General features: G+C 53.1%; 1 protein-coding gene across 4 annotated transcripts in view; it reads left to right on the top strand.

The window, feature by feature from the left end:
* The window catches only part of Tlk (Tousled-like kinase), a 124,284-nt gene that overhangs the window by 18,922 nt on the left and 81,722 nt on the right, over positions 1-23,640 (top strand). For 2 of the 4 annotated variants that reach the window (XM_077699122.1, XM_077699119.1), the window contains one exon: positions 9,337-9,391. The exons of the other annotated variants lie outside the window; for them this stretch is intronic. In XM_077699122.1, coding sequence (XP_077555248.1) covers positions 9,339-9,391 — 53 coding nt within the window. In that variant the 5' untranslated portion in view covers positions 9,337-9,338. Of the gene's footprint in view, positions 1-9,336; positions 9,392-23,640 lie in introns of those variants that run through there. 4 annotated transcript variants of the gene reach the window in all.

Raw genomic sequence — 23,640 nt, 5'->3', positions numbered from 1 at the left:
CAAAATTTCTTGGATGCGCTTTTGTCCTTCTTCCGTATTTCTGCCATCATTTGTTCGCTTTTCTGCTTGATCTTTGCTTGCACCATTTTCTGCACTTCTATAGTTTCTTTTCACGGTATATATACCATTTTTCCTTCACTACCTCCGGTTCCATACCAGTTCTTTTTGCTTCTCTACGTTCTCTCGACGTCTTCTTTCGCTGGTCAATAGCCTCTTATTTCCTAATTCCACCAACTTCTCGGCTTTCTCTTCCCTTTCCATCGGTTTCGTTCCTTTGCTTCATTCATCTTCTGCTTTATGAACGCGATCGTTTCGTCGTGCTGCCAATCTTTGTCTGGGTACGTATTGATTTCATCTTTCATCATATCAGCGATGGTCTTTAACTGTTCATCGTTCAAATTAGTTCCTCCGGTTGTACAGATTTCTAAATTTGTCCGGGTTGCGCCTCCAACGTGCAAGGTAAGCCGCTTGTGGTCGCTAACTAAGCTGTCTGTTCCGTTTTTTCATCTATCCTCATTCCCCGCAAACTTTCGTTTACTCTTTCGGAGGCTATAGTCAATGCTGGACTGTTTGTTTCCGCTTTCCCACGTTATTTGTCCGTCACACTTGTTTTCTGTGTTTACTGTTACAAGCCGGTTTTCCTGACATAGATCTATCACTAGAGAACCGTTGTGATCTGTGTATCCATCCAAATCATCTATGTGGGCATTCATATCTCCACCTAAGATTAGTTAACCCGAATCTTTGAACTCGTCTATATCTCTTCTCAAACAGTTTACCATTTCTTCAATTTTCTCCCTAACTCTGCTTCCAGTCCACAGATACGCAACTCCTAACCATGTATTTTCCCCCGCTATGGCGCCTCTAACCCATAGATGCTCTTTACAGCTTTAATGCACTCTCTGCCAGTCAGTCCCTTGTTTAACTCTTTCGCTACCGCAGAAAATTGACCAATTTTGGGGGGTCCAAGAAAACATTTTTTTTTCTGCAAAAAAATTATTTAGGCACTAATTGCAGGAGCACAAAATGCAGATTATTTAACGGCCTTTCCAATAACACCAGTTTTCTAAAGGTTTTCATATATCATAGTTGTGAAAAAAAATATCAAAATCAAAAGTTTTGTCAAGTTGTCGAAAAAAATGATAAAAAAGGAGTTGTGTATATCAAACCACCGGTAGTAGAAAAAAATTAGAATATACATTTTGCAGGGAAACATTTCAAAAACACACCCTAAAAAAAATGTCGACTTGCGCGGAACAGTTTTTCAGATATAAAAAAAAAATGTTAGCACGCACGGTGCTCGTGTCATGCGGTGAAGCCCAACCTCTAATTCAAACTGTGCAATTTTGGGTGGTTCCTTGGAATAAATCTGGCGGTTTGACGTTATCAGAGGCACCAATTTGCCTCCACATAACGTAAAAACATCTTGTCAATGGCTGACTTTGCATTTACAGCGAGCACAATATTTGGGACAAGCACGCGATGCAGAAAAAAACATGCATGAAGTTGAAAACGGAACGCCGTGGCTGATGTTTGTTGTCGTTCACGGTCAGTTATCTCTCAAAACATAAAGCTGAGCTGTATTATCATCTTCTTACTCGCAATTGTAGCCTTGCTCGCAAAAATGAGGTACGATGAGCTAGAATCGTCCCCTGCGATCTTTGGCCGAGTAGCAGTCGCGCGCTAAAAAAGATCAGCACAACGAGCCTCCTCTATTGCAGCGCCACCTAACATTTTTCAAATGAAACAGTACAAAAACTTATCAGAGACTCCGTCCGAATAGACAGTTCAACTAAGCAGCAACATTAGACACCCGGATATACCCTCGCATGAAAACGAAACTGGAAGGCGAACAGCTGGCAGTGTAAGGCCGGTTTGAAGCGCTGTCCTCGGCGGAACAGATATCTGGCGACTGGGTGTGACCTTGTGACTTGCATCTGAAGTTCTTATCGCAGAAATCGGGTTAGGGTGGGGGGAAATGAGGAGCGGCGTGCTTTGTTCGAGGATCAGTCGCGGACGCTTCAGGCGCCATGGCAGTTAGCCTTGAAGTTGGGTAACTGCGTAGTTGCGCTAAATATGAATTTCGCGATGCAGAAACGAAACCGAAACTGTTGTAAACTGTTTGGGAATGGTCCTGGGGTAAGTAGAACTACCAGAGTACTTAGGACAACTTGCGCAAAGGCAATAAAACTGCCTAAAATCATAAAGTAGCTGTGCAACCAGGCACTGCTTGACATTTTCAGCCGATTTCTGGGATTATTACTGTCAGAGCGTGAACCTGACGATTGAAAATCGTTTGCTAGTTCCCCATTCACGCCCTGATAGCAAAAAACAAGCGCTGGTGCAGAGTAATTACGAGTTGCACGCATTCTTCGTTGGTAGCCTTGAGGCGCGATGACCACGCCCCTTTTCCACAACCAGGTGATTCAAAAGCGTGTCAAAAATCACGTTTCCGTTGCAAAAATGAAAACAAAACTGATTTTGAAAGGCCATTTTCTGATCTAACTCCGAACAGCTTTACTTGTTCGAGAAACGCCTGGAACGCTATGAAAAGGCGCTCCCAAAAGTATCGATCAAATTGATCGATTTTGATAGGCGCGGTAGCGAAAGAGTTAATAAGCATACCAACGCCTCCCCCTTTCTTCATTCCTAATGCCGCTGTGCCTCGTCACCGCAGCCGGATGTTACCCCACGCGGCGCAAGTAGTGCGGCACTGGGAATATTTTGAATATGGCACAAGCCGTTTCCGTAATTTTTCGAACTACGTGAGAAAAGACAGGCGATGTCACGAATTCGTAGCAGTCTCCTTTCAAAACGCGCGCGCCCTTTGATATCCGGGTGCGTCGCTTAGGCGGAGTGATACCGTTCATGAGCTGTTGCCGTTCTTAACTTGTTCCCGAGTATAGCGGAAAACATAGCTAATTATTTAATTTACTCGGAGTTTTTTTTTTTTTTGAAGGGGGGGGGGTCTGTTTGTTTTTTTTTTTTTTTTTTCTGGTTCTGGTTCAGAGTTGCTCTGCAGTCGGTGACGGCAAAGCCTCTTTCCCCGAGTCTTGAAACGCAACTGCGGGCAATCGTGGAATTTCGCAGCATTGCCCGCAATTCCGGCGCACGTTTCCCGGAAAAAATAATGTGCGCGCAAGAGCACGTACAATGTTGAGCTGGCTATCATTTTCGTGTCTATAAGCAGGGGTGAGACAGCTGCGCATATTGCGCCTTTCTGATACAATTCCATTTTCCTGCGCCAAGCTGCTCCAAAAGCACGAAAATGGGGAAAATTGCGCCAAACTGCTCCAGAAGAGCCTGAAAGGCACGGATTTTGAGACTCATGTCAGTTCCGGCGGGGACGAAAGCCTCGCGCATCCCGGTGACCGCTTTTATTGGCGGTCAATTGCAAACACAGAAATGGCAAAAATAGAAAGACTGAAGAAATGAAGCAAACGATAGCTTCTAAAACACGATTGGCTTTCTGTCCGGGTTCGCTGAAACGGCCTTCCCGATTAGGCATCGCTGTGGGTACAAACATGGCCGCCGCCTGATCTGCCTGCTACTGGCTACTTCACGCGCTCACTGCGTATCGCCGATATTTTCCCTGGTTTATTTTACGCTATCAGCTGGGTTCCAGTCTATTCATTCTATCAATTGTGGCTTTGAACAGTGACGGTAACGCGGGGATATGGTTTGAGATTGGTGCGAGATTACGAGAAGTTGCGCGGCTCGTAAAAAAAGTTTTGAAATGTGGGGCGTACGACTTCGGCGTGGTTTGTCCTTGAGTGCCAAACGCGGTGCGTGCGTCTATAATCGGGTTCGTTAATTGAACTTTTTGGCTCGTTGTGGTGTTATAAAATGCTAAGGTGTTGCTATGCTTCGAAGCGCGATCGCGAGCCTCGGCCCGGGAGGGAACGGTCGGCACGAAAGCTGCGGGCTGCGCTGCGGCGCCGCGACATGTCCAGGCAGCGCCCAATAGCTGCAGGACTGCATGGTTGCCATAGCGCGCGACTAATAACACTTGATGTATGCGAAGTGAAATTTAATGCCCAAATATAGGTGGCTAAACAGTAACGCTACTCAAATGATCACCGGGTGGACGTGCGCCCCACGGACTGCAACGGGTTACGGGTCGGCTGGTTGGGCTATGCGACCGTTAGCTCGAAGTTGCTCAACTGTTGCCGTGACTACACTCGTTCGTACAACGCCGCCTGGGATTACAAAAATAATCATTTTAGCACTGAAACGGTAAAAAAACACGCCACAATTGCAGAGCCCTTAAATTTGATAATGTTAACGGCGTTTTGTTGTCATGTTGCGTACAGCCACAACACAATCTCACCAGTTAGGAAAAAGGTAGTGCAGTTAGAACTTTGCGATAATCTTTAAAAATTATTTCGCGTAAGGCTGTTTCAGTGTTCTGTGTATTCAAAACTGATTGGAATGTGTACTTGACCCTTCAAATGGCTGAAATTGTGATTTTTTAAGCTCACAAGACGATGTATTAAATGTCCCTGCCTGCTCCAAATCAAGATTCTTCTGCTCCAAAATCGAAATTTTGCTGCTCCGAAAACTGCTCCCAAATCTCTTTGGGCTGTCTCACCCCTGTATAAGTGAAAAGAAAATTTGATTTGGAAAATTTGGGGGCAAATTCGTTTGTCTATTGTCCTTCCTTTGGCCACTGTTTTTCTGATTCATTTTTTCGTGAGTCTGCATCCACTTTTGGCCCCGCTCTGGCGAGGTCACGTGCCTTTGGGGGGGATCGGTGAAAAAAGGCCGCCTGGCGAAACCGGGCGGCAGCCATCATCGCTTTCGGCCGCACGCCTTGAGGTCGCCGCAGCGGCCTCTCCCTCCCGCCGCTTCGCCTTCGCCTTCCTCCCTCGTCCTCGCATGGTTGCGACCGCGTTGCCCACCGGGCAGCCGGAAAGGGGCCGCGCTCACGCCTTTCATTGGCCACTTGGGCGTGACGTGGCGCTATTAATCGCTCCCCGAGAGTGGACGCGTAGTAGTGTGTGTGCCGTCCCGTTGTTCGAACTTCGCAGCCTTTCTTCACTGGCGTCGTCCTTGCACACTGAGCACTGTAGTTAGGCTGGTGCTCAAAGTTGCGTGCGTTTACGTGTCGTAAGAGAGACTACTGTTACTAGTGGATCAGGTTGCGTAAGAGAGAGGACCTATCGACCTACGATATCGTTCGAATTGTTAACTATGTTGTGATGGGGTTTCGTGGTGTTTGGCGGTCGCTTTTAACGCATCCGGTAAAGAATCCGTCGGTCTCAGTGTTGTGACCTGCTGTAACGAGCTTTCTGCCGGCTATGGGTAGCCAGTTTTCAACCCGTGACTTTTCTCAGTGGCAGACATTAGGGCAGACAAATGCGCACTGTGTACCGCAGCCGAGTACCAACTTGCGCAACAACGTATTCATCTGCGCCGACTTTTCGTCGCACCGGCGTGGGGTGTGTATTTTGTGGGTTCGCATTATTTCGGAAAGACGCACTTCGTGAAGAATGTGGCGGAGCTACGTCTGATCGGGCAAATGCGAGTTATATGAAGGCTAGCACGTCAGAGTTGCGGCGACGTGCCCGTCTGTCATTCTACGACATTCTCCGCGTCGTTTTGATATCGATGTATGGTGAATTTTCAGCGTGCGACTTGCTCCGAGGTTATTTTGCTGGCCGAGCGCGCCCCCTCTTGAGCGCGTTAATACTGGCTGCGTGGCGCCAAGGGCAATGTGGGTCAGGTCGCCAGCGTGATCTCCCCCCTCCCTCCATCCCTCGTTCCGTTACTGCGTGGCGTCGTCGGTCTAGCGTGCTTATCGCAACAGTGTAGAAAGAGAACCGCCTGGCCGCGCAGCGCTCCTTTCTTTGTGCTCTTTCCGCCTAGCGCGGCGCGTGCTGCCTCTGTGCGTGCGCGCGCGCCTCCGGACGGTGCATTCTGGGAAGCGCCGAGCAGCGGTGGGGCCTATTCGAGGTGTGCCCTTCAGCTGACCTCTGTCGCTGCCGCCGCGGCCCTGTGTGGAAGTCGTTGGAGGACGGCGTCCGAGTTGCGTCACGGCGCTTTCCTCTCTTCGGCATCGCGTCTAGACTTCTCTTTTTGTCGGTCGTACACACGCGGTTACCTATGTCTCTCGCTGCTGTGCGTGTCTTCTCCGCGACGCGCGCTGAATACATCCGCTATTGGGTAGCAGCCGTGGGGACCTGCGTGCGTTGCGCCCAGCACTGGCACGCTTTGGACATTGTAAACGTGTTTTTAGACTACGCAGGTTGGGCTTAGGCCCAAACCGAAAGTTGGGAACGCACCGAGCCCCCGCAACCAGGTCGCCTCCACTCGACTCGAGCCCGCCGGACATACTGCCTTCGGGGAAAGGTTGTCGCTGACTTTACCGATGTTGTTATGGCTTCCTGAATTGTGACTCTTGTGAATCAGAACGGATGCCCGTTAGCTAGGGGTTGGGTTCGATGAAAGGTGGCCTCGATGACGCTCGCCGATTTGGCGCTAGTTATCGGGCCGAGGGGACAGTACAGTACGCGCGTGTCTTGTGCCGCGCCTAGACTGCCGCAAAGTCACGAAGGGGCGCCGACAGGGCAGACATGTCTCGCTGGCGTCGAAGCCGGGTGATGATAGCGATAGTGCGGCCGTTATTTAATCGCGGCGCGCTGCAGCGGATGCGCACCGGCGGTGTCGACGGGAGCGGAGGAGGCGCCACGGGTTGTCGAGAAGGGTTTCCGGGGTGAGGCACATTAGCCGGCGAGAAAAGGGTGGCGGAAGAGGTTCGGGCCCCCCGGGTTCGAGCAGCCGAGTGCGAAGGAGGGCTTCCGAATCGATTACCAATGAGGAAGGGCGAAGGCAGCAGCGTGTTTGTGCGCTGCCCAACGCGCGGCGCGGTGAGAAGAGCGAGTCTTGGGATCTGGCGTGCCTGGCTGGCTGCGCGGCGCTTGGCTCGGGCCCCCTCGCGCTCCCCCGGCAGCCACAGCACGGCGGCGGGCGCGCAAATCTCCCAGGCGAAGCCAAGAGATCGCTCTGCTGCAGCGGCCGCCTGCTTGGATTGGCTGTTGTGGTGGCCCGGCGGCGCTTCTTCCTAGCGCCGGCGACATGCTTGGGCCAGGCGCGTCTTTGACCTCGGCCCTCACGTTCTATTCTCTTGTGTTCTCCGGCCCCTCTTCCATTCATTCGCTCGCAGGACGCCCGCGCTATCTAAAATTTCTTTTTCGCCCCGTACCATCCGAATAACACCTGCTAACCGTTGCTTCTTCTTTTGAGAGCCCTCACGTGGTTTCAATTTGTATCCCCTCTTATTTTTATCCTGCCCACGGTGGGCTGCTTAGAGCCACTAAGGTTGCCCCTCGATTATTGTCCGCTGTTATCTCTGCATTCGTCGTGGCGTCGCCTGGCCGTCTCTTATGGTTTTGCTGTTTTTGCGACAGCGTGGAAACGCGTTGGCGTGGCGCCTTATCGATGGGGTTGTAAACATATAAATACGGCGCTTTTCCCGGGTCCATGCGTCAGCATCGCTGTACGCGGAGTCTGAATGCGAGAGTCGTGTGGAAAGTGACGAACGGCAGCCGCTTAGATGTGCTGTGCGAAATGGCACGTTCGCCCTGCTGTATGTTTTGCTCAACCGTGAGTATGGAAGAAAGTTGAAGTTCGGATATGGATGTTTGAAATGCGCTTAGAATTCGCCTCAGAATGTGCTCTCCAGATTCTGGAAAAACAACGAAAAATGCACGCGAAAGAAAGACCAACAAAGTTACTCCACATCCGCGTATGTAATTGCTGCCGGTGTAGCCGCATCTAAATAAACGTAAATCGCTGAACTCAACGTTGCAACGTATTTTGATCGCTTTGAAGCACTGCTATTCTTCCGTACTTCTTTCTCTGCCGCCAGCTACGTTTATCGTAGCTATTGATTTTTTTGTGTGTTATTTCAGGGCGTTTCAAATTTCCCGCGGGCGTCTTCCCGTAAGTTCTGCCACGTTCTTCGAACCATGTGCCGTTTATTCAGTGCGATCGCACACTTATCTCGCGCCTGTCGCCCAGCCGTGGCTCCTCCATAACCCCTTGTACATTCCCACCCTCCTTTTGGTGACGTGCTGTGCCGATGGAAACTTCCTTCATTTCTCCCTCTCCCGTCTGCTGGCTTTTATTTCTTTGAAAGCTTCCTTCCACGTCTCTCCTTTTTGCCCGCTTCTCCGATGCTCTCTCGCGCGCGGGCCTTGGCGCATAGGTACGTGCGTCTTGTTCTCCACGCCTTTTATTTTTCTTCTTTTGCGCGCTGTATCTTCCCCTTCGTGTTACGGTTTTTGCCGGCTTGTGCCCAACCGGGAGCAGCAGCGCAGCGGCGTCGTCTTCCTTCGTCTGCTGCGGCACGCCTCGGCGCATGCGCAGAGCGGTGCGCGCCAGCCATCGCCTCCTTTGGCCACGGCTCGCGCTTACGCACGCACGCACGCTTTGCCGAGACAGACAGACAGACACGAGAGCGGTGGGGCCGTGCGCAGGGTCAGTTGTAGCGCGTCTCGCGGGCGCAGGCCTGTTTGGCCCTGCGGCAGCCGCCATCATGGTTTTGCGAGCGCCTAGGTGCGGTTCCGCTCCGCTGTGGGAGGAAGGAAGTTGCGGAGAGGGTCTTGAACTGCCCGACTCTCCTCGCGCAGATGGCGGCGCTGATCTTTCGTGATCGTTGTCGATCGGGAGCGGATCTCCATCATTTTCGAGTAGCGCACATCTTTGCGCTCTCCGGCAACCTGCTCTTGGCATACCCGTCAGCACTTTTAACAATCCGGCTGTGTCGCGTCTCCCTCCACCCTGCCCCGACAGCTTCGTTTCGCTCACATTACGACGCATGCCGCTGCTACTCGGCCAGTGCCGGCCAGCCAGGTGACTGCTTTGTGTCCGGATTTATCGATCCGGCGCTAGCGCTTGGTGACTGGAAACGATGGGCTGACCGACGCCCCTATTTAGAACAACTTCAGGATAAGTTGGAGGCACTGCAGAGCCGACTGGTGTTTTTTTCTCATCGAGCAATGCAGTTATGGGTGGTAGTATTTGCAGGACAATGTTAGAAGTAAGAATGAGACTGGTGATGAGAATCGAGACGAAGGGAGCCGATGAGCTCGTCACTCCTCCTCACGTGAACGCTGAGCGGGTGACGACGTGGCATTGCCCCTTCAGAGGCGAGGGATGACGTCAGTCGGGTAGGGTGTGGGGGCAGGTCTGGATGACCGCCTGCGTTCATTTGCTGAGTGAATTGCGATTCTGCGAACGAATGATAATCAGCTTCGTTGGGCCACCATGGGATCTGAAATCAATGCGCACTTTTTTCTCTCGCTCTCTCCTCTCTTTTACGTCTTCGTACAGGGATGTCAAGGCCGACCGTCGCCGCCGTAATTAAGCTCAGCGTCAAGCCACCTAAGTGAGTAAGCAGTTCTTTGGGGGCAGGGTGGCTCGGGCCTAAGATCTTAGCAGACCTTTGTGGTCAGAGAGGCTGTTCCACAACCCAAGTATGGTACCGTAGCTTGGCACTGGCGCTTGAACAACGCGACGGCGCGTTTTTTTTTCTTCTTTTTTTTTTCAATGGCGAGGCGTGTGCTAAAACTTTGTTCTACCTAATATGTGGTGTTTGCTATCCTTTAATATGGAGTGTCAGCAAAGCGGTTGTTGCCTTGGTGTACGCTAAATTTTTGCGTCACTCTCAGTCAACACCGCGAGGGGAGTTTTAGTAGACGTCTAATGAGTTTTGCCTGCGACACGCTAACGCTCACGGCGCCATCTCTTGAACATATCGCGAAACGACTTGCCCATCGTCTGATCTGCCAGGGGAGTGCCGGAGCGCCTGGACATTTCACGACTATCCAGACCAGTGCAGACAAACGCTTTCCTATTTGTGTTGAAGCCCCGTTGAAGCCCTGTGGCACTTTTGTGCCCAACGCCCCGAACAAAAGGTCCGCGTTTGACGCATACATTTTATTCAACTTCCAAACTATCTAGAGATTCGTTTCAACGTAACGGCATGCGTTGCAAGTCTGAACCGCGATGACAGACGATCGGTTGCCTCCTGCCCGTCGTGAATTCCGCACTCACCTCTGACGGTCCGCAAACCGTCAGAGGTGAGTGCGGACATACCCCCACTACGACATGGATTACCAGGCGCAGTTCCCTCTCTAGTATACTTGCTAAAAAACTCTATGGTTCCGACAGTCAGCGCTTTCACGGCGATACAGCGCTGCGAGAGGCGGCGACGTGCAAATTACGCGACGTATTTAAAAGCGCAGGAGCGGAGAACTTGGCCCATCAGAAGCAAATTACTGTCCACAGAAGAGCGGAACCGTGGAGGATCGTCGCATTACTTGCCGCCATGTTGGAAACATGGAGATACGCAAGCCGCCCTGCGCACGCACGCTATTTTGCTGAAATAGCGTGCGTGCGCTAAACGGAGCACGCAGTGTGAACGACGCAAAGAAATAGCGTTGGCTAACTCTGCGTGCGGCTGCGTACACTCTTCTAAAACTCTGCATTATTTGTACTCTTATCAAGGTACATTGTCAGCAATTTATTCCGCTCAAAGTGGAAACGATATCCGTTTTCGCCTCCTAGCCTTCCTCTTAATGGAGCTTAAGCACTCCCGGTACGCTCCGCCTGCTCCGTGGTTACCGTGTTGACCTGGAGGCAACCCCCCCCCCCCCCCCCCCCCCCTCGTGCCCCGTGACCACGGTAATATTCTTACACCGTGCCCGTGACGAATGCGCGGGCATAGCGAGGGCCTGCCCGCGGAACTAATCCACCGTCGCGCAACGGACGCACAAATGCCCAAACGGTCCCCGGTCAACACGGTACGCCCGTACAACACGGAACATACGGAGGGCTAGAACTCCGACGGTATGGCGTTCGCGGGGTGAACGCGCGGGCGCGCCAACGTGGCAGCGGCCGCAAACGTGGCGGCGCCTGGTAGGATGGCAGAGCAGCGCTCTGCTCGGTGTCCGATTCCAGGCCCCGTGTTCGGTTGGCTTACTGCTCAGGCTGATGTTTTACGCCGTCGACCGCCGTGACAGCCTGTGAAGAAGTTTGCGATGCTACACCACCTCCTGAACGTTTCTCCCATCATTCTTTGCACGAGTTTTTGGTGGAACGATCCTCAATTGGTGGCCCAACTTCTTGTGGCGGTGGTAGAGCCTCACCTTTGTGTCCGCCTACCTGAGCGAGGAGGAATGTGGGATTCGAGGGGAACCACAAGCGACGCCATATGGCCAATACGCGGAGCTGGCTCATTGGCTAGACGTCGTACTGTCAGACCATGTATACGCCAGGGCATTTCGCGTTGGAAACTCATAATGCCTTCTAGTTTGCATGCATCTTTACGTGGTAGCCACTTCTTTTCTCGTAAGACACCGTTTCCACGCCGTCGCACGCCCTTGTTTGTCGTCAGGCTAGGTACTGCTGCTCCCCAATTCCGAAACAGCGCGAAAAAACACCGCAGCGTTCGCCCTTGGTGGCGTAGGATACGGCAAGTTTAATGGGGAAGGGGGGCAATGAAGGCAAAATGCAAGTTCATTAAAAAGATTGCCTTGTCCGGATGACAGTAATACCGATTTTGTCGCAAACGACAAACAAATAGTCAAGATAGTGAGGAAGACATATGAAGCAGTGGCGAGTCACCTTGGGGTGATTTCTTGATGGCGTCACGGAATCATGTTTGTGTGATTGGCGGCTGCCGAGCGAAGCCACCGCCAAGAAACATGGCTGGGAGATTTTAGTGGGGCCTCGAACTCCGTTTGACCGCCGTATCACTCTTACGCTAACGCGCAGTTAACGCACACCGGGTCCAGTGGCGTAACTAATGGGGGCAGGGGGATACAACTGCCCCGCGCGCTACTTGGGAGGGGGCGCCGAGCCGAGTACGCCCAACTGGTGCCCAAGGGAAAAAATCGCAGCAGGGCGGCGCAGCGACAAAAGTCGCCGTTGAAGAGAATGCTAGTTTGCACTTGTCGGTACATTGTAAGGAACGAACAGCGCCGAGGAAGACAAGAACGAAAAGGGGGGACACACAAGGGACGCTGTGCCGGGGTGCACACACTAGAGTCACTGAAACTGGGAAAGTACTGCCACTAGCAGGTGACGCGCGGGCAGCATTGGGATTTTGTTACCAGATTAAGTCCAGCGCTGCGGGCGTGTCGGCCAACTATAGTGCCTAGAATTGTTTGTGCTTACGTTAATATTAAAAATTCAGGAAAGCTTACACTCAGGCTTAAGACATGAATGGTGAAGCTGTTGTAGGTGACCATTGCCGCACTCATAGTAAAGTTTTAGTAAAGTGTTTATTTGCACAGTTGCGGTGCTCGTAATCGTCACCATATGCATCGAAGAAGTCGTCGTTTTCTTCGCGGCGAGTGGTGGACGCAAAGTCATCATCAGCATTGTAGACTTCCGCCAGCTCAACTGGCCAAGCTTGCCCTAAGTCGCGAAAGGCTTGAACCATAGGAAAGCTGCAGGATTTCTTTCTTCGTGAATCTTGAAGGACACATCACCGTGCATTTGCACAAGTTTGAAATTGTTTATTTGCATGTTCCGTCGTCGCTTTGCACTGTGCTTGTAGTAGTTATCGTCATACGCATCGATATCCTCGTGTTCCTTATACCAAGAATTGCATGCAGGGCAGCGCTTGACGACAGCTCTGGAATTTTTTTGTTAAACCCACTGCGCGAGCCGTGACTCTGCGGTCGCCGCGAGGCACGCGCTCACGAGCGCTCGGCATTTTCTTGGCATTTTTCCCTTGCAGCACCGAACTTAGGGCTTCTACAACCGCTGTTAATACTGATAATATTGTAATATTTGTAATTACTATCATTATCGTCAGGACGGGCGCGAAACTATATTTGCCATGGGCGCCGTCCCATCTAGTTACGCCACTGACTGGGTCTCTTCGATGTTCAGTCCCGGACTGACCGCGGGTACTCCGAGGATTCCCCGAAGCCACAGGGATACATGGGGAAATCGAATGCCGTGCCGCTTCTCGGGGAGTCTTCTGCGGCGAGTACGAGACCGTAAATAGAAGAGCCCCACCGATGTTTTCGGTTCTGGCCCATATGTGGTCACTCTAACCCATAACACTTTACTGTGGCGGGAAATTTGGAAGTTTTAGGGGCGAAGCACCTTAGGACCTCGCTTTGTCCGTGGCTTGTCCCTTGGCGTCCGTGTACACAGTGTTGCGCGTGTGCGAGGATCATTGGATTGGATTGGATTAAATGGAATTGTATCGGATTGGATCGGAATTGTATATACTGTACACACGCGTTGTCACTCATATACATGCGCGAGTGGGCAATGCCACGGGTGATTTACGGTAAGAACGATCCCCAGTGCTTCGCCCCTCTTGTCATGATTCACTTCGTAGAGATGCGTGAATTCTTCAATATTTTTTGCATTTTTTCGGTTCAAACTGGTCTTTCGTTGGTGGAACTGAATTGAGTGAGTTTCAAAAGTGTAGTCCTTCCAAATTAAACAAAGCTGTATTTTATCTTCATGGCCCCTTCAACTAGAATGCAATCTGTCGACTTGCTGTCGTCTGCGCGAGTCTGCGAAAGAGCGTCACGGGCCTTGCGGCTACCGAAAGCTCTTAATCGGAAAAAATTGCGACCAAACGTTGCTTTGCTAGTACACTCTGTAGGGAGATGCTTGTCTGATCCAAAGGGGGAGGTCAGCTTTTTCCCCTGTCACACGTCGAATCTAATGTTATTTAAAGTGAATGGCATTAGCTGTTAATGGCATGGCCGTGCGGGTTTACACGGCGAATCAAGTGTCATTTGAGTGATAGCAGTGACGATTAGCGAGCTCGCAAAACCGCGAAATTTTATTTCAGGTGCATCTAGAATGTTTTCATACAGAATATTAAAAAAAAACATAACAAAGGATTATTTTTTTTAATAAAAATAAGAAAATCACTGGTTTAGGTGACATCAGCAAACATCACAAGCCGAGACAAGTCCGCAAAAAATCCGTATTAGGGCACCGTGCGCACTGGGGACGAGATTTTATTATTCTTTGTTAGTGCTTGTTTGTCTTTTTTTTATTTGAAAAACAACACCAAGGGGAAAACATGTTTACTAACAGTTTTTAGAAACAGTATGCTTTTGTTTATTACTGAACTTTCTTGTCTAGTGACGCATAGAGCTTCTAGTGAGAAACTCGATGTAGTGACGCGCCGCTGCTGTCGAGGCTACTCATTTGGCTGCTGAATGAGCTCCCGAACCTCAGTTAGCCGCTAAATGTCATTAGCCTCAAATGTGATTCGGTATTCTCGTGTAGCGCCGAATTAATGACATTTAGAGGGAATGACATTTGCTTTAAATGTCATTAGATCTGGCGTGTGACAGGGGCATTGGAAGCTTTTAATGCACCTCGCACCTCATTGCCGTCTGCTGCCCTGTAGAGCTTTGGCGGTGGCAGAGCTTATCATTCGCTTATCCGCAGCACCACAAGTGGATTCCTCACACGGTTCGGGCCTCGGTGCCCCTTTTTCCAGACGAAGAAACAATTTCCGTTGCCTGCTACGCCGTTGCTGAACTCGCACACATGATTCCCATGAAATCACAGGGCTCTTTTCGCAGGCTCGCCTGTAGTAGACAGACATTAGGTAACGCGTGGAAGGTCTACAGCCATTACAGCTCGGTGGTGGTGGTGGTGTGTGCGCCTTTTTCTGTGCCGCCGCCTGCCGTTGTCCTGTGGCGTCGATTGGCAAGGCCGCGGGGCCACTCGCCCCGTCTCGCCGCCGCGTGCTTGGCTCGTTCGCTCCTGCCGACGCTGACGTCCCTCGATCCCGGCCGCTCGCGTTGATGACGCAGTCCCTGCGGCCTTTCTCGCCTCTTCCCTTTCTCTGGCAGCCCGAGCGCTGCTCGCTTTGGTCGGACGACGTGCCACAGCCGCCCTTTGTTTCTTCGTTTTTTCTTTCTTTCGGGACGGGAAGAGCCTGCCCGACGCCGCTGTGCTGGCTCACCCGAGGCGACGCCATATTGGCACCTTCATGAAAAGACCGGCTCGCCCCCCCGCAGTCTGCTGGTCAGTGTCGCGATTTCACGTTTACGTCGAGCGTGTTGATTCTATGGCCTAGTGTTGTCAGCCCAGGCAGCTGGTTTGTAGCGATTCGGCTTCGTACCCTTGTTGTGCATGAACGCCACAGGACTCGCGTTGCTTGTTCGGCCGGACGAGCCCGCTACGGCGCTGCTTGCCGTCCCCGCCCGGAGTCGGCTGCTACGCCACGTGTGCTGTGCGGGACACAGCGCGTGCTCTGATTGCAGTGAAACCGAATTCGTTCTATCTTGACAGTGGCTCCCAGTCGCATTTGAACATCTTCCTCGCGTTTCTGGTGGCGTAACACTGAACAGTTCAGTGGCACTAATAGTGCGGTTAGTTGAATAGAATAGAATAGAAATTTATTTCAGACAACAAGAAAGATACAAGTTGCCTGGGGGGACCGGCGTAAAGGCACAGAAGGCCTGACAAAGCGCCGATTCACCCGATTACACACGCATCAATCACCAGTCATACATGAACATTCATTGGGTAAGGAAGAAAAAAAAACAGAAAAAAAAAGATACATCGCAATTGAGAAATACAAATGTTATGCTATTGGACACTGAACATAAGCACATTGAAGATTGGTACGTAAAAAAATGAATTAATATCTCATACATAGTTATCGTATAAGAAGAAACAAGTACAGTACGCTTGATTTGCATGGAATGGAAGGAGGAATTAAGAGTATGTGGATTTAGTTTTGGATTTGTAAAAGGTAGGCATGAATCTTTTTTTTTAAATACACGAATCGAGGGGCTTTCCTGAATTAATGCGAATACAGTAGGGTGTTCATTTAGGATATCTGGAATTTGGTATGTCAACTTTTGTGCACCGTAGTTGGTGCGAAGCTGTTCTTTTACCTGCGTAAGCGTTGTAGAGGTTCTGCGTGGTCAGTGAACTTTTTTTCCATGGCAGACGGAATTGCGCATTCTTTACAACTCTGGGGTGAACTAACCAATGTCAAATAGATGGAACTCGGCGTAGTTGTGAAGTTTCCTTGCGGCCAGTAGGAGTTTTGCCGTGTCATGTACATTAGATTGAGAGCACAGAGCATTCGCGAGAAAGTTGGCTTTGCCACGAAGAGTATTTTGTCGGTTTTTAGACGGACGGACACGAAGAAATCACAGGATTCAAGTCATGCAGCTTCTCTGTAAAAGGATTATACCTCAAAAAAAAAAAAAAAACGAGACCTGGTGATACAACTTGTTCGAATGCTGTCAATGTTTAATATGTTTGTGGATGGAGTGCGCGGCCATTGGTGTGACACGGCTTTTCTAATTGCACTGAAATGGGCAAGGTTGCCGACAACGAGCGCAGTACGGGCTTTTTCACTTCATTTTGCGGCCGCAGTATATGTTGTGAATAATCATCGGTTGCTGAAACTTACGGCACACTGACCTGCAGCAGCTGTCGCGGTCACCGCCGCCATTTGAGAGCTCCCGCCCTCCTCGCGTTCAGCGCATTGTTGGCGGCGGATGACGCTCACGCGGACTCCCCGAGTTCGGCTCGGCTGGCAGGCTGCGAGGTGCTGAAAAGGAATTCGCGATTGCGCCCGCCGCTTCCGAAAATAGTTCGCGTGACGCGGGAAGAAAAGAAAACCGGGTGAGAGCCCGATGATGGCGGTGGTTAGCGCGTGTTGCCTTGCTCGCGGGGAGGCTTAAGTGCGAGGAGAGGAACTGCGGAGTCTACTAACGCTACGACGTTTATCTGACTGCGTGGTCACAGGCGCCATTGCTGAGGAAGTTTCGGACGACGCGTGCGAGGCGATTTATTCTATCGTCCGTCCAGCGCAGCGCCAACGACAGTCGCCCCGCGAAGAGCGCGCGCGTGGCCGCATTGCAGCTTGTTCGATCCTGGAGATAGCCGTGTGTGTTAACAGTGTTGGGCGGCACGCAGGTGCCGCGTGTGGCTTCCGAACCGGCGGCTGCTCTTCCTCCCTGTGAGGCGAAGGCGGGAACGACCTTTGAGCCGGTTATAATCGCAGTCTCGTGCTTCCCCCCTCCTCCCCTCTGCATACACCGTCGTCTCAGGCGGCGCCTTCACCCGGCTAGTTCTAGCTATCGAGGAGGGAATGCCCGCGTTGGGGGCTAGAATCCTTGCACGCGGGCCCCTTGATCGAGTGCACCTTCCGGAGCGGAAGCAACGAGTATGCGCAGTGGTTTATGCTGTAAACAATATGGCGCGTGGGCATCAGAACCAACCAGCACGCGTTTTCGGAAACACGTGTGGTTATCCTGCAGTTAGTGGAGTGCGTAGCATGTTCACCGCTGTTGATCTGTCGCAGCGTACGCGATGTAACGGTCCCGAGCGGCAGGGAAGAGTTGGCGCCTTCCAACCTTCGGCGGCGCTTTGCGACGGCAGTGGTCCGGCCCGTTGGCGTCGCGCTAAAGAGAGCGCGTGACAATATTATGCGGCGCACAGCGAGCGAGCGCCGCTCTGCCGCCTGGCCACAATATAACCGGCTTTTCCGCCTTGTCGTTTTATCGCCGCGCCGGCGGCGACTACGTGCTAGAATGATGTCCGCGCTCGACGGACGCGGAAACAGCGACCGGGGAGGAAAGGTCGTCGCCGTTTTATTTTCTCTTTCGAAGCCTGAACTCGGGTCCGCGTGAACTTACCCCGCGTCCTCACTCCTTTCGCCTGAAAACAAGCAGTTTTGTGTACAGTCCTCGAAAGTGCTGACAGCGACGAAGAAGCCCTTCCCTGCATACGCAGTGAGCGGCTTCTTAGGATAGTCACCGGCTAATTTTGGACGTTCACGCAGTTGACACGTGCGCTCGGCTTCGCTAGCATTTGCGACTAACCCGATGACTGCTTTGAAGTTCAGTTTCGCGCATTCTGTTCGTGAATACAAAATCCAGACGTTATGAGGACGACAAAGATGTTTGCATTATCGGGAGGTTCAGCGACCGTTAATGTATTCTCGCTTCGTAGCTACATAAGGAGCGCGACGTGGCGGAGCCACACTGCCGATGTTACCAGTGCGCAGGAGAAAGGGGGGTTACACAATGTGGCTGCCCGGGGGAGAGTGGCGCTGTTTCGGCCGAATGGCGCCCTTGCTCACAATGGCCGTGCCGGGCGCTCTTCGGCCGCGCACGCCGCAGTTGCGCGCGGGCCCGTGCTTCGGCGCTCTGACCTCGTTCGGACCGGACGGTTGGCTCTAGCGGTCGCCACAACGGTGACCTCGTCGGCTGTCGGCGCCTGCACGTCCCGTAGTAGCGTTCGGGGTCATCATGCAGCCACTTGTCGTTCGTCGGTGGTAGCTGCGGCGGCGCCCGTAGCGTGCGGCTACGCCAGCGCCGACGTGGGCTCGCATTCGCTTCGCACGCCTTTGGGTGCGAGCCCCGTGGGTGTCCATGATGGCGGCGGCGCCCTGCTTCCTGCCCACGACGGGGAAGCCAGCGGGCGCGGTGCGCAGGGGGGAGCGAAGGCATTTCCGCGGTTACTTGCTGACGAGGCTATCTTCTCCGGCTATGTGCGCAGATTATTCGGTTTACACTGTGCGCCGTGCCTGTTATTTGTATGTAAACGTTAGCGTGCGGTTTTAGGCAGCTTGCCCCAACGATGAACGCGGACCCAACAAACCGCCTGATTCATTCTATCCACGTAGACATGCGCGCGGGCGTCCGTTAAAAACTAGTTTCAAGCATCCCTTCAATCGATAAGCCTTTGGCCTTGTGCTGTGTCGCCTGCCCGTCTGTCCCGAGAGCGTTTGAGGTGCCTGTGTACACCTGTGCTCAGAAACATTGTAGTCGGGTCGCAGCGTCGGTAATGTGTGATAACTTCATATCGCATTCTTTGCACTAGCACTTCGGAAACGGCGTTTCTAGCAGTAAATGTTTTTTTTAGTTGTAGCATGAAGCGGGCGCATTCGTTCGTTCATCACTGTGATCACGGCCCACAACTGGCGCCCAACGCCATGTCACCGCGGCCAAGCGAGCACGCGCCGTACTCTGGCCGCCGCCGCCTGTTCGCGGCGTTTGATCTTGGCCACTCACGACAGCCGAACGGCCTCGGGGCGTTGACCCGCTGCCAAAAAGCCTTCTCACTCGGTCGACTCCGCATTACTGGCCTCCTCCTCCTGCACTCTCTTTCTGCCGGAGAAAAACACTGGGCGTTTCACTGGAGCTCTAGGCTTGCCGCCTGCGCTGCAGCTGTTTTCTCGTGCGTTTTAGCGCACCTGTACGACTCGGTGGCCACGAGTCGGATCTCCGCCGCCGTTGCATTAAGGAGCGCCTAATTGCGCCCGTAGCACATGGCCGTCGCGTCAATTATTGGAAGGCTACCCACGCTGCGAGTCGAACGAAATGCCTTCCCGCTGCTATCTTTCGTGTTTGCTGCACGCCGCGGTTTTCCGTTGCGTGTTCTCACATTCCCGGCTTTGCCACGGGCACGGGCGCTGCTTCGTTGCGGTCTGCCTGGCTGGCGCTGTCCATGTGGCACGTGATGCCGGTTGCCTAGCGATCTATCCGTGACGTCACTCCTTCCTCCGCCGTCGCCACCCAGACCGCTGCTCGCTTTCCGCGCGGCCTTTGTTCTTCTTCCCGGCTCTGCGGGGGATGCTGTCTCTTTTGTTTCATTCTTCTCTCTATCGTCGTCGCGTGAAGCCCAATTTAGTCGAGAAAGGACGAACGGGCGGGGAAGGAAAGTAACACGAATGTAAATACGTGTCTCCGAGGGGGCAACCGAAGTAGGAAAAGCGCTAGACGGGGGATGAGGACGCGGGAGAGGAGTGTTTCTGCGGGGATAAGTGGCCTGACGGGCGCCCCGGGTACTTTTCCGTCTCGATGTGGTCACGCGCTGATCAACCCGAGTGGCGGCACCTGAGGCGGTTGCGCCCGCGCGTCGCAGTGCGCACTGCGCGGAGCCGCCCACGTGGTCGGCTACGGTTCCGACATTGCGTAAGAGCGGTGGTGCTGCTGAGAAAGTTGCGCACTGCCGCTTTTTCAAGGGCATGACGCGTGTAAGCTGGCCGTCTGTCGAACGTCTCGGCGCGTTTCAGGCGGGGTTCATTTGTAGCCGGCTGCAAACATTCTCATTTTTCCGCGTGGCCGCCTCTCCAGTGTGTGGACGTATGAGAGATCGTTGAGGCCTAAATTTGGATGCATTAGCGCTCTATGTCACTCGAGCGATGTAAGTTCCGCAAATGCTTGTTTCTGATTTTACATCGTACGCTGTTGTCAGCGTTAACAGCGCCGGCTGAAGTCTGTGCCAGGGGCGACTTCGTTAGGCCCACTTGACGTCATGGGTCGCGAGCCTTTGCACTAGGAGGCCGATAAGCGGCCCCTTGATGTCATCATCGACCTGGTGCCATCATGGCGACGACGCGGAGCTGGCGGTGATTCCATGATAGCTGGACGCTTTCCACGCACAGTTTTGCGCTCGTTCCATCACCCTGTATACACTGCGCTGCCGAAGCTTAAACCTGAACAAAGTGTTAGCAGATTAGCAGTAAACAAGCACTATCACTCCATCGATAGATAGGCGGCGGGGTCCTTTCCTAGGGGGCAAGTGTATGTATGTTGGCGTATGAGTGCGCACGTGGCAATGCTGCTAAACGCGCTTCCGCGAAAGCTGTTCTTTCATTTATTTTTTTCAACTAGCAGAGCAGGAAGTTGAAATGCCGCCGTTGCTGTGCTCGGGGTTGTGTTATTGGAACGTAGTTCTGCCCAGCCTGTTCCTGAGTATTTCTGCAAGCCGGCTTTCGTTTTGGGCAGGCTAAGGATGAAAAATGTGTGGATAAAAAGCAGCAACGCGCTCTCCGTTGGGGCTCCGTCGTTGGTGCGTGGCAAGCGACGCCTGGTCTGCCGCTCGGGATCCGAGCCCTTGTTTGCTGCAACTTTGCCAAGTGGGTCCCCACCGCCTTCGTGCGGGAGAACCGCTCGTCTGCAAAATCTGCGATGTGGTCCCGCGAAGACGGTACGCGACGACGCAGATCAAAAGGCTTCTCAATATGGCGGCGGCGACCGACCTGCCTGCCTGTGCTCCTCCTCCTCCACTGCAGCTGCTCGCGCCCAAGGCGGGAGGAAGAGGGTTGTGCAAGGTGCCCCCCGGTGGGGAGGTCGTCGCGTGGAGCGGCAGTCGGGCACGCTTTTTTCTTCGCCAGCCTTAGCGGCGGCCATCTTGCAGCCAGGCGAGGAAAGGCGCCTGTCGCGGCGCTGGCAGGGCGCGGGTGGAGGCGGTGGTTGACCCGAACGGGCCGCCCGAAGGACGCAGGCATGCATGACCTCATCGCGATCTGTGCCGCCTCTCCAGCGGACCACCCGGCCGCTTCTTTCTCCGCGAAATCGGTTACCGCCGAGCCGCGTATGTGTGCTGCTACTGCCAGCTCTTTGGGAGGCGTCCTGCGCGAGCCGGCGTTTTTCCGTTGCTTCCCCCGGCACGGCGAGCCGCGGCAGCGCTGTCATGGCGCCCGGGCTGTCGTCGCGCCCATCCAGCGTGGCGGCAGCGGCAGCAGCCACGTCGTGCGGAAGCTTCTCGTTAGCCGCTGGGATTGTTGCGCCGCGCACCGGATATTCCCACTGCGGAATGGGCCGCTCTGGTTGCCCGTACCACGTGCGCCTGCCCCCGCGCCGTGCGGTCGCTGCCAGGCCTGTTGTATCGGGGCCCAACCTGGCGGCATCCACAGCGGCCCCCAAGCCTTGCGACATCCGCCGCGACCGTGAGGATTGTGCGCCTTGTCCTTTGGGGTCGCATTTTGCCGCTCTCGCTGGCAGGTCGTCGATGGCGGCGACGTTGGCACCCTCGCTCTTCTCCTCCGACGGCGGAGCGTTGCCGGCTCGTCACTCCATGTGCCCAGCGTGCCGCTCAAATATTCCTCTACGGCGCCCGCCCCTCCTTGCTTGTTTTGCTCTTCCTTCAACCGCACACTTTGTCTAGCCTTGGTGGAAGGGGCGTCGAAGCAACGTGCGGTTGCCGGTGTCATGGCGATTTCGTTTAAGAGGCGGCAAGTCGCCGACGCTGGCCATTCTAGTTATGCAGGGCTGAATCTAACACGCCCCCCCCCCCTCCTTATTTAAAGAGTCATTCTTATTGTTTGAAGTTGGAGCGGTGATGGGCAGTATGAGACGGATGGTTGTTAACAAACCACTGTAATGATGTCAGGGGCTACGAACCTCTCTCCAAGACAAAAAGTCCTTACTAAAACCGGCCACTCTGACAATGATGATGGTGATGATGGCTAACGGAGTTAAATTTCGCCTCTCCATCTTCTTGGTGAATAATGAAGACGAAATAATGTTCTTTTGATGATCGAGCCTAGAGGACGATCTCGACTCGCTGCGATGACCGACGTCCGCTGCTTGAAACAGGTGAGGGATGAGGACTGCCCTTCTTGCTGGATATCGGGTTTATTTACACTATTTACATTACTCCAAGTATTTACATCAGGGCAGAATGACGGTTACATTGTCACTCTGCCCGCAGCAGCCTGTTCGGCCAAGATATATACTAAACTAGATTCCTCTCGACCGACCCCGGACAAAGCGCAACACTCCTGTTTTGATCCCAAAAACCACGCCTCCAAAGGGGGCGTACAAGAAGAGCGAAAACCCCTTTCGAAATAATTAATATGAAGCATTGATTGACCACAACAGCCAACGAATCTCACACATGTCCCCACCTGCGGTCACGTGACACAACAATCTCTCTCATGCACTCATAGTACGTTTCCCACGCACGTTGTTGCAACCGGCCAGAAAGTACAACACATCTGCAACCTAAAGTCACTGACCGCGCGGAGTGGACACACCATTACGTTGAAAGGCGGCATATGCTCAAAAGCCAAGCCGAAGGCTTAGAGCGGTCCTCGCGCGGCTAACCTCTTCCCGCGTCCTCGCCCTAACGCCTCGTCTGGCGCGCGCCGGGATCCCCGGGATCCCCTGCTGATCCCCTCCCAGACTAAGGGACGCCGCTGCCGGCCGTCTGACCCACGGGAAGAGCCGCTCCAAGCCCAGGCGACCATCTTCGAGGTACTCGGGCTAAGCACCCCCGTCTTTTGCCACACAAAAAGGACGGAGCACAAAGAATGCACTCGGCGGCCCCCAACCTCGCGTCCCAGCGGCTGCATAAAAGGAACGCAGCATGACAGCTACAGCGGAGGCGACGCCGATACATGAGCCACGGGCGGCTTTAATTAATTAAATGAGGAGCCCGAACTTAACAAATGGTTTCCCCCTTTCATGGTGGTGGTGGCAAATGATTATCGTCTGGGTAGCAGTACTAATATTTATCCTATTTAAACTAATGTTCTGTCCTTCTAGCGGTAGTAGCCACAGCTTGATGACGCCCACGCGGTCGGTATTCGCCTGCCCAGTGAAAGGAGACAGCCATGACCGAGGTCCTTCGACGGGGATCCCCGTAGCATGCCCTAGGCAGCGTGAGGTGGGCGAGGGCCGCGTAGCAGTGCGCACTGAATATTGCCTATTCGTAAAGGCTGTGCTGTGTGGTTATGCGTGCGTTTTATTTATTTTTTAATGGTCTTAATAAACGTAATAAACGACGGTTCGACCGATTCATACGTGTCCAGGTCGCTGCTGGGTACAAGGTCCCCCCGTCATTCCCGTGAGCGATTGCAGTCACAAAATGCATCTACGA

Source organism: Haemaphysalis longicornis, unplaced genomic scaffold, assembly GCF_048455015.1.
Source record: "Haemaphysalis longicornis isolate Haplotype H1 unplaced genomic scaffold, Haemaphysalis longicornis Haplotype H1 scaffold_2, whole genome shotgun sequence".
NCBI classification, from domain to species: Eukaryota; Metazoa; Arthropoda; class Arachnida; order Ixodida; family Ixodidae; genus Haemaphysalis; species Haemaphysalis longicornis.
This window is presented reverse-complemented; position numbering and strand designations above follow the sequence as displayed.